This window comes from Glandiceps talaboti, chromosome 23 (genome assembly GCF_964340395.1).
Source record: "Glandiceps talaboti chromosome 23, keGlaTala1.1, whole genome shotgun sequence".
Taxonomy (NCBI): Eukaryota; Metazoa; Hemichordata; class Enteropneusta; family Spengelidae; genus Glandiceps; species Glandiceps talaboti.
In genome coordinates, this window is record NC_135571.1 from 10,885,092 (window position 1) to 10,896,302 (window position 11,211).

Below are 11,211 nucleotides of genomic sequence, written 5' to 3' on the forward strand. Positions count from 1 at the left end.
CATACCCCTCACAAAAAACCCTCCCCAACCGACAATTCATCCCGCCGAACCTAACCGTTCAACAAAATGGCACCAGTAATACGGATCCTAATCTCAGTGAAGTCCGCCAAGCAGAACACAACAAACCATCCAGTCATATTACCACTGTCGATAATCACCTGGAAATGTTAAAGCATGTCGGATTATATACCTCCTCGTCAGTGTCCCCAAGAGTAAAATTCCAACACGAACGGAACACAAGCCACGAAAAAGTAGCTACCCGTTTGTCAACGGCTATATCTTCAGTTCCTCAAACAACGTCCATTCCCGCTTGTTGGAAATTAGGCAGACAACACAGTACGACACACCCTGTTCAGCAACCTGCCCAAGTCCAATCTGTTCTTCAAAGTAGTTACTTCAATATTAATAAGAATAACCATGGTAACAACTCAATATTCACTGATGGATATGAAAATATGAACAATCCCCACCCACTCCGCTCAACGCTTGGTTCATTTGAAAACAAACAACTTTGTGAAACTCTAAATGTACTGTCTTCAGATATGACGGCGATAAAGGATCATTTTAGAGTTCAGACAAATAGCTCAAACCAAAGTGTGTACGGAGATGTTAGGAATTATGAAACAAACTGTTTATTTAATTAGAAGACAGTGATGTGTGTCATTTGTTTATTTTTTTGTGTAGTTATTTCTGACTTTGTGTTTATGTTTTTTAAAATTCCTTGTTGGTATAGTCAAACATCTCTTAACACATACACAGATAATGTAACAAAAATGAAATTGACATTATGTGATGTAATTGAACTCCTGGGAATAGGAGCCCCCTTCTGAGTGGAGGACACTCCCAGTAACTACACCTTCTCAGTGGAAGTCACATCCCGTAAATACACCCATCTTAATAATAGAAGCCACCCTTAAGTGCACCCTCTCAGTAGAAGCCATCCTCTGTAAGTAAACCCCTCTTTCTGAAAGCCACTCTCTGTAAACACATCCCTCTCCATGGAATACATCCTCTTGGTGGAAGTCACCCTTTATGGTTTAATACACTCCTCTCAATTGGGCTTTAATTTCCTAGCGTTTTGTTTTCCTTCTTTGAAAATGTATGTTTTAGTCTAATACACATGTTATATAGATTTATTAGTGATTTTTTTTTCTCAGACACACACAAAAAAAATATTTGTATTATGATATTGGTAGTCATTGTAACGTTTTTATAGAAAGTATTAGTTTGTAAGTATCAACACCAATAATTTATACACCGTTGCAGATAGCAATGCAGAAATCTCAGATTGTTAGTTTTTACAGAACCACAGCAACTTGTTTGAAAACCTTGAATGCCAAGTTTGGATTTGAATTAAGTTTTATACATTCTATACATAATTTTTGTATATCGATATGAAAAGAATTTGTCATTTTGTATTTGCATTTAAATATTGTAACAATTTACACTTTATTGTATTAATAAATACATGCGTGTAGTAAAATGTTTATACAGTAATCGTTGAAGTATGACAATGTATGAATGTGATTTCTACAAGTAGAAGTAAACACCTCCCCACCCCACCCCAACCCCACCCCAACCCCCACCCCATTTTCTTCCTGTGTGTCCACTAAAGTTCACAATTGAAAGGGTACACATTACTACAACTTTATTGGCGTATTTATACACGTCAGTATGTGCAGTAAACAAGACCAGTGGTTCAAAAATGGTGTACACAGACGAATGAATGATTAGCAGGACAGGATTTTTTTTTTACTGCACTTGGTCACATTCATTTTTTTCAAGTAGAAAAACACATTAAAGTTGTCTTTTTTTAAATCAAAATTCAAACTATACCGCCATATATTTGGACCTCAGCGGTGGCAGTCCCTTGATGGGTGGGTCCCCATGCTTGTTAGCGAACTTTCAAATGTACCCCATGCCCGGATTATTTCATGATGAAAAACACCCCCGTTTTTGGTGAATCTGGGAGAATATCAGTGTAAAAAAACATCCCCTTATTTTCGAAATCCGGGAGATTTTACCTTCAAGGACACCTAATCTATACACTGCACGTATACTGTTTGCCCTAATGTTAGGGTGATCTGAAAAAAATGCTCCTTTTTAAGATTCCACAGACCTAGATGGTCGACGAAAAACATCCCCCTTTCCGTGGAATCTCTGATGCGTACCCGCTTCGTCTGGTACTTTCGGCTGGTAATGCAACTACCGGGATTTGGACACATCAGGTATACATGTTTAGCGCTTGGCAGTTATTTTGATATGCACAATTGTACGATACCCCGTAGCGTAGCCTAATATGATCATCGTCGTAAACGTGAATGGAATCCTATCTAACCACAACCCAATACATTGTGGTGTTCCACAGGGCTCTATATTAGGGCCCTTGCTTTTTTCGTTATATGTAAATGATATGCAATCAGCAGTGACATGTAAATTACTCTTCTATGCAGATGATTCCGCTCTTTTGGTGTCTGGCACAGATGTTGAACATATCCAAGCGAAGCTTAACAAGGAGTTAGAACATTTAAATGAGTGGTTGATTGACAATAAATTATCTTTGCATCTCGGTAAAACGGAATCCATCTTGTTTGGGTCGAATCGAAAACTAAAACAGTGTTCGGAGATGCAAGTTTCGTGTGGCGGTGTTGATATCGCGGCCAGACAATGTGTTCAATACCTTGGAGCTGACTTGGACCAATCATTGTCAGGTGAAACTATGGCAGCCAAGGTTGTTAAAAAATCACACTCTCGCCTGAAGTTTTTATATCGCACTAAGAAATTCTTAGATACTAATATCAGAAAACTACTCGCTAATTGTCTTGTTCAATGCCATTTTGATTATGTCAGCTCATATTGGTATAGTGCCTTGACTATGAAAAGCAAACACAAACTTCAAACTTCTCAAAATAAGGTTATTCGATTTGTCCTGGATATGTCACCGCGGACTCATATTGAACCAACTCATTTCAAAGAATTGGGATGGCTTCCCGTCGGCCACAGGGATTCATATATTAAGCTCAACCATGTACATAGAGTTAGAACAGGATTGGCACCGAAGTATCTATCCGACCCATTGGCTTTTAAAAGTCATGTATACATATAGAACTAGATCAGGCCCCTATTCTATTTTTATTCTAGGCGGGGCTCGGTTTTATCAGAATAGTTTTGTTTATACAGCCAGTGTGCAATGGAACAAAGTACCAACTAATGTACAGAGCATAACTTCTAGTACTCTTTTTAAGAAAAGGTTGAAAGGATATTTTTATGATTTAATGGATCGATGTGTAAATGATGACTTCCTTTTTTACTGATTGTTGTTTTGTCTCTTGTGAGTTTAATCTGTATTTTGGTAAAGTTGAGTTTGTCTGTTCTATGTGGGACCACAGTGGAAATAAGTTTTTAACTTTTCTGTGTTATCCCAGCATAATAACGTTATTTTGTTTTTGTTTGTTGTAACTGTTTTCTGTATAACTGTATACTGAATGTTTATTTTATTGTGCTGAAATAAATCAAATCAAATCAAATCAAATCAAGTCGTAAACCACACCCTCTTTTACGGCACCGTCCAAGATTCACGCAGTGTCGCCGAAGAAACAACAGCTCTGGTTTTCGAGAATGAATTTGACGTTTGAATATCAAATTGTTAGCAAACGAAGGCCATTGTTAAGATTATATAGTACCGTGTTTAGTATTAAAGCACCAGATGTTGTCGACACAGAAGAATTGAAGTCTGTAGTACTAGTAACAATGGGTGTAATCAGCAGTACTTTGATATGACAAGGTCAGGCCCTTGTTAACATAACCGTACATTACAGGCACACATAACTCAACGATATTGTCGATGTTTAAAGATTTTTTATTCCACATATATATTAATCATGAAGATATAGAAACTTTATACAAAATATGTTTTACTATCTGTAATCTATTTAAATTGCATATATAAAACACAATAAAGGGATGAAAATGTTGACAGTGGACGAATCATAATGGTTTAGTGTCGTCATTGTGTATTTGAAATCAAAAATTCAATATTTCCACCAGTGAACAAGGAGAAGATATCAATCAAATTAACGAGCTGTTGATTGTAGTGTCTGTCTGTCTGTCTGTCTGTCTGTCTGTCTGTCTGTCTGTCTGTCTGTCTGTCTGTGTCTCTCTATCTGTCTGTCTGTCTGTCTGTATGTCTGTCTGTCTGTCTGTCTGTCTGTCTGTCTCTGTCTCTCTATCTGTCTCTGTCTCTGTCTCTGTGTCTCTGTCTCTATCTCTTTCTGTCTCCGTCTCTATTTGTCTGTCTGTCTGTCTCTCTGTCTGTCTGTCTGTCTCTCTGTCTGTCTCTCTGTCTCTCTCTCTCTCTCTCTCTCTCTCGCTCTCTCTCTCCCCCATCTCTCTAAGTTGGTGTTCAAATTTGAAAGATCTCAGTAAATATATGAGATGAGAGAGAAATGTTCAAAAGTCTTAACCCCCCCCCCCACCCCCCCCCCCCCACACATACACTTGTGAATACAATAATATGGTATTTCCTTTATCTCTGCTACCTCCCTGGAATTTTTGTTATCAATTTAGGTATGCAACATTTCTCTGAAATTACGCAAAGTAATGTAACAATTCCATTATAATAACGCGTTTTGTTACGCCGTCATCATCTGGCCAACACACCCAATGTACGCTTACAAACAGTATTGTCACCATTCAACGTCATTATTAGTGACACATTGTTGTACATCTGTAATTGAATGAGTAATTGAATGGATCATTAAAGGATGCTAAGTCAAATATCATTATTTTTTCACACGATCACGCCACAGACTCGATACAATACATGCAATGGCGTTCTATTTCCGTTGTCGCTGGACGTGTAGTTGCTAGGATGCTGTCGTTGAGATCGTCTTCAAATTACTGTTCGTCATGATCGTTTTTCTTATCTGACCGTATTATCTCCATATTCTTCCAAGTAGTCATGATGCAAAGTTGAAATGTCAGTGAAATAATTGAGAACAGTAACACAATCGACCCCAGCCAATTGGCAATTCTTGATTCTTAGTTGAGCTGTCAAAGATTTCTACGAAAAAACGTAACCAAATGTAACAGTGCCTTTGTGCATAACTAAAAGTAAACATGTCTATTCATGGTGTGTTATAAAACGTATCACCCAGGTATTAAGTTTTCTTCTTTCTTTTGATATACATGTTCCTTCATACTGTTTTATATTCTATTGAAGGATTTCAACGAAATGACATAATGACATATAACAAACTGATGCCTTTGTGTAGATAAACAAAACATGTTTATTCATGTTGTGTCCTTGGTGTTTTACAATAGAATTTATCACGCGGGTATTGACTTTGTCAATTTTTGTTAAGTTTATTATACACATTGTCATTCACTCTGTTTTATTTTCAGAAAGATTTCAACGAAATAACGCAACTAAATGTAACAGTGCTTTTGTGCATAGCTAAAGTAAACATGTATATTCATGTTGTTTCCTTAATTGGTGTATCATAAAACTTATCATACATACAGATTTCAACGAAATGACGTAATCAAATATAACTGGACTGAATAGTATAATTGGGTTCTATTCACATAGTTCCACCGATTGTATCGTAAGCCATTGGTCCGCTTAATCATGAGAGCGCATCATATAAGGCCTAAACAAAAATGTGTCATTCCAGTTACCCCCCCCCCACCACCTAGTTTTTCACGCCGACCCTAATTTTTTTTCGCGAAAATTGTAGTCTCGCAAGAAAAAGTGGATTCAGAAACTGACATTAACATAAAAAGACAATATAAAACTGACTGTACATCTGATGAGAAGAAACCAATACCACACTACCACACAGACCATATGGAAAACAACGGAAAACATAACTACCTGAACTAGACACTCACACACGTATATATATATATATATATATATATATATATATATATATATATATATATATATATATATATATATATATATATATATATATATATATATATATATATATATATATATACGTGTTTCGGAGTTTCAGAGAGAGAGGGTTGACCGATGTGTGAGGGCGCCCCATCACGGCCTATCTTAATCCAGAACTTTACTAGTATCAGAAGCGTGAATTAACAGGTTGGAAGATTGGTCGTTGCTTCTTATTATGTAGTTTCCAATATAGTATTGTTAGCAGAGCCTCAGAGCATTAAAGGTGAAGTGGTCTGAGGCAGAGCAAAGTGAACAATGACAAAACTGTAACAATATTTAGATTTTAATACTATCTGGTTGCCGGACACAAAATTAGTGTTGCTCAAGGCCTCGGATTGTGTTTCGGAATGTTGTTGTAAATCTGAATGACGACAGAATTTTCGGCCGACTTCAATTTGAATATACAGACGGTTTAACAGTTATTACAAACTCTTACAGACGTGTTCTGTCGAGCTGAATCAGGGGTATATTCTTACAGCGCCCTCTACCCCGGTACGCACTTTTCATTTCTTCCCATCCTTTACCAGCCTCGAAATTACAATGATTTTATATATAATAGTGTTAACCAAATTGCACACAACAATCAACTGTCGCTGAGAAAACGTTTTTTTGTCAGAAAGGCCAATAGTGCTGGTTTAGTTTCTAGAAAAAGTGACCGAGGATGGTAGACTTTATATTCCCGGTGATATCAGCGGTATCAATGAGTTGTTTTTCAGTACCAGATTTTAAAGGAAAGCATATTTTCCATATGGTCTGTGTGGTAGTGTGGTATTGGTTTCTTCTCATCAGATGTACAGCCAATTTTATATTGTCTTTTTATGTTAATGTCAGTTTCTGCATCCACTTTTTCTTGCGAGACTACAATTTTCGCGAAAAAAAATTAGGGTCGGCGTGAAAAACTAGGTGGGTCGGGTAACTGGAACGACACAGTTTTGTTTAGGCCTTATATGATGCGCTCCCATGATTAAGCGGACCAATGGCTTACGATACAATTGCAATCGAGGGAACTATGTGAATAGAACCCAATTATACTATTCAGTCCAGTTATATTTGATTACGTCATTTCGTTGAAATCTGTATGTATGATAAGTTTTATGATACACCAATTAAGGAAACAACATGAATATACATGTTTACTTTAGCTATGCACAAAAGCACTGTTACATTTAGTTGCGTTATTTCGTTGAAATCTTTCTGAAAATAAAACAGAGTGAATGACAATGTGTATAAACTTAACAAAAATTGACAAAGTCGATACCCGAGTGATTAGTTCTATTGTAAAACACCAAGGACACAACATGAATAAACATGTTTTGTTTATCTACATAAAGGCATCAGTTTGTTATATGTCATTACGTCATTTCGTTGAAATCCTTCTATAGAATATAAAACAGTATGAAGGAACATGTATATCAAAAGAAAGAAGAAAACTTAATACCTGGGTGATACGTTTTATAATACACCATGAATAGACATGTTTACTTTTAGTTATGCACAAAGGCACTGTTACATTTGGTTACGTTTTTTCGTAGAAATCTTTGACAGCTCAACTAAGAATCAAGAATTGCCAATTGGCTGGGGTCGATTGTGTCACTGTTCTCAAGTATTTCACTGACATTTCAACTTTGCATCATGACTACTTGGAAGAATGTGGAGATAATACGGTCAGATAAGAAAAACGATCATGACGAACAGTAATTTGAAGACGATCTCAACAACAGCATCCTAGCAACTACACGTCCAGCGACAACGGAAATAGAACGCCATTGCATGTATTGTATCGAGTCTGTGGCGTGATCGTGTGAAAAAATAATGATATTTGACTTAGCATCCTTTAATGATCCATTCAATTACTCATTCAATTACAGATGCACAACACTGTATCACTAATAATGACGTTGAATGATGACAATACTATTTGTAAGCGTACATTGGGTGTGTTGGCCAGATGATGACGGCGTAACAAAACGCGTTATTATAATGGAATTGTTACATTACTTTGCGTAATGTAAGAGAAATGTTGAATACCTAAATTGATAACAAAAATTCCAGGGAGGTAGCAGAGATAAAGGAAATACCATATTATTGTATTCACAAGTGTGTGTGTGTGTGTGGGGGGGGGGGGGGTTTAAGACTTTTGAACTTTTCTCTCTCATCTTTCAAATTTTAACACCAACTTAGAGAGAGGGGAGAGAGAGAGATGGAGAGAGAGAGAGAAAGAGACAGACAGACAGACAGACAGACAGACAGACAGACAGACAGACAAAGAGAGACGGAGACAGAAAGAGATAGAGACAGACAGAGACAGAGACAGATAGAGAGACAGAGACAGACAGACAGACAGACAGACAGACAGACAGACAGACAGACAGACAGACAGACAGACAGACACTACTATCAACAGCTCGTTAATTTGATTGATATCTTCTCCTTGTTCACTGGTGGAAATATTGAATTTTTTATTTCAAATACACAATGACGACACTAAACCATTATGATTCGTCCACTGTCAACATTGTCATCCCTTTATTGTGTTTTATATATGCAATTTAAATAGATTACAGATAGTAAAACATTTTTTTTAAAGTCTTTATATCTTCATGATTAATATAATATGTGGAACAAAATATTTTGAAACATCGACAATATCGTTGAGTTATGTGTACCTGTAATGTACGGTTATGACATTGTCATGGACATGGTTATGACAGGGGCCTGACTTTGTCATATCCAAGTACTGATTACCCCCATTGTTACTGGTACTACAGACTTAAATTCTTCTGTGTCGACAACATCTGGTGCTTTAATACTAAACACGGTACTATAGTGGTAATGACTTCCAGTGCTTAGTTATGGCGTATTGGAAGTTGTGTTGAGTAATTCTTAAACGGGTTAGTGGTATGCTGAAATTACTCTGATATGCTTGACGTGTTGAATATGTTGTTACGGGATACTGGAACTATGTCTCTATATCGTGGGGGTAGTGGGCTACGGGGTACCTGCCAAGCATTTACTTGCAGCGCTAGCGTAAACATGTATACCCGATGTGTCCAAATCCCGGTAGTTGCATTACCAGACGAAAGTACCAGAAGAAGCGGGTACGCATGCAGTAATTCCACGGAAAAGGGGATGTTTTTCGTCGTCCCTTTAGGTCTGTGGAATCGTAAAAAAAGGAGCACTTTTCCTGATCACCCTAACATTATATTAGGGGAAACAGTGTACGCGCAGTGCATGGATGAGGTGTCCTTGAAGGTAAAACCTCCCAGATTTCGTGTGTTTTTCTACTTGAAAAAAATGAATGTGACCAAGTGCAGTAAAAAAAATCCTGTCCTGCTAATCATTCATTCGTCTGTGTACACCACTTCTGAACCACTGGTCTTGTTTACTGCACATACTGACGTGTATAAATACGCCAGTAAAGTTGTAGTAATGTGTACCCTTTCTATTGTGAACTTTAGTGGACACACAGGAAGAAAATGGGGTGGGGATGGGGGTGGGGGTGGGGAGGTGTTTACTTCTACTTGTAGAAATCACATTCATACATTGTCATACTTCAACGATTACTGTATAAACATTTTACTACACGCATGTATTTATTACTACAATAAAGTGTAAATTATTACAATATTTAAATGCAAATACAAAATGACAAATTCTTTTCATATCGATATACAAAAATTATGTATAGAATGTATAAAACTTAATTCAAATCCAAACTTAGTCTTCAAGGTTATCACACAAGTTGCTGTGGTTCTGTAAAAACTAACAATCTGTGATTTCTGCATTGCTATCTACAACGGTGTATAAATTATTGGTGTTGATACTTACAAACTAATACTTTCTATAAAACGTTACCATGACTGCCAATATCATAATGCAAATATATTTCTTTTGTGTGTCTGAATATAAAAAATCACTATTAAATCTATATAAAATGTGTGTATTACACTAAAACATACATTTTCAAAGAAGGAAAACAAAACGCTAGGAAATTAAAGCCCAATTGAGAGGCGTGTATTAAACCATAAAGGGTGGCTTCCACCAAGAGGGTGTATTCCATGGAGAGGGATGTGTTTACAGAGAGTGGCTTTCAGAAAGAGGGGTTTACTTACAGAGGATGGCTTCTACTGAGAGGGGTGTACTTAAGGGTGGCTTCTATTAAGATGGGTGTATTTACAGAAGGTGACTTCCACTGAGAAGGTGTAGTTACTGGGAGTGTCCTCCACTCAGAAGGGTGCTCCTATTCCCAGGAGAGCAATTACATCACATAATGTCGATTTCATTTTTGTTACATTATCTGTGTGTGTGTTTAGCGACGTTTGTCTATACCAACAAGGAATTTTAAAAAACATAAACACAAAGTCAGAAATAACTACACAAACAAATAAACAAATGACACACATCACTGTCTTCTAATTAAATAAACAGTTTGTTTCATAATTCCTAACATCTCCGTACACACTTTGGTTTGAGCTAATTGACTGAACTCTAAAATGATCCTTTATCGCCGTCATATCTGAAGACAGTACATTTAGAGTTTCACAAAGTTGTTTGTTTTCAAATGAACCAAGCGTTGAGCAGAGTGGCTGGGGATTGTTCATATTTTCAAATCCATCAGTGAACATTGAGTTGTTACCATGGTTATTCTTATTAATATTGAAGTAACTACTTTGAAGAACAGATTGGACTTGGGCAGGTTGCTGAACAGGGTGTGTCGTACTGTGTTGTCTGCCTAATTTCTAACAAGCGGGAATGGACGTTGTTTGAGGAACTGAAGATATAGCCGTTGACAAACGGGTGGCTACTTGTTCGTGGCTTGTGTTCCGTTGTTGGAATTTTACTCTTGGGGACACTGACGAGGAGGTATATAATCCGACATGCTTTAACATTTCCAGGCGATTATCGACAGTGGTAATATGACTGGATGGTTTGTTGTGTTCTGCTTGGCGGACTTCACTGAGATTAGGATCCGTATTATTGGTGCCATTTTGTTGAATGGTTAGGTTCGGCGGGATCAATTGTCTGTTGGGGAGGGTTTTTTGTGAGGGGTATGGATGTACTTGTTCTTGGTTTGACTCAAATCTTGCATTACCAGATTGGTACTTTACCCGTACTTTATGTGGAAGTTTAAACGATTCCTTGGTGTTTCCAAGGCATTTCCTGTTCTTCTTGTGCACAACTTTGATAAGACCGGGCATCTTCCTGTGACTACCACTACCACTAGTGTTTTCAACCCAACTGGAGGG

At 37.2% G+C, this 11,211-nt stretch overlaps 1 protein-coding gene across 1 annotated transcript; it reads left to right on the plus strand.

Moving 5' to 3' along the window:
* Positions 1 to 2,413: 2,413 nt before the first annotated feature.
* Positions 2,414 to 3,106, plus strand: LOC144452726 (uncharacterized). Its single transcript, XM_078143872.1, has one exon. The coding sequence runs from the start codon at positions 2,414 to 2,416 to the stop codon at positions 3,104 to 3,106; it is 693 nt and encodes a 230-aa protein (XP_077999998.1).
* The last annotated feature ends 8,105 nt before the right edge of the window (positions 3,107 to 11,211 follow it).

What these genes read in the sequence shown, in the direction of transcription:
- LOC144452726 (XM_078143872.1), top strand. Translation starts at nt 2,414, where the DNA reads ATGCAATCAGCAGTGACATGTAAATTACTCTTCTATGCAGATGATTCC.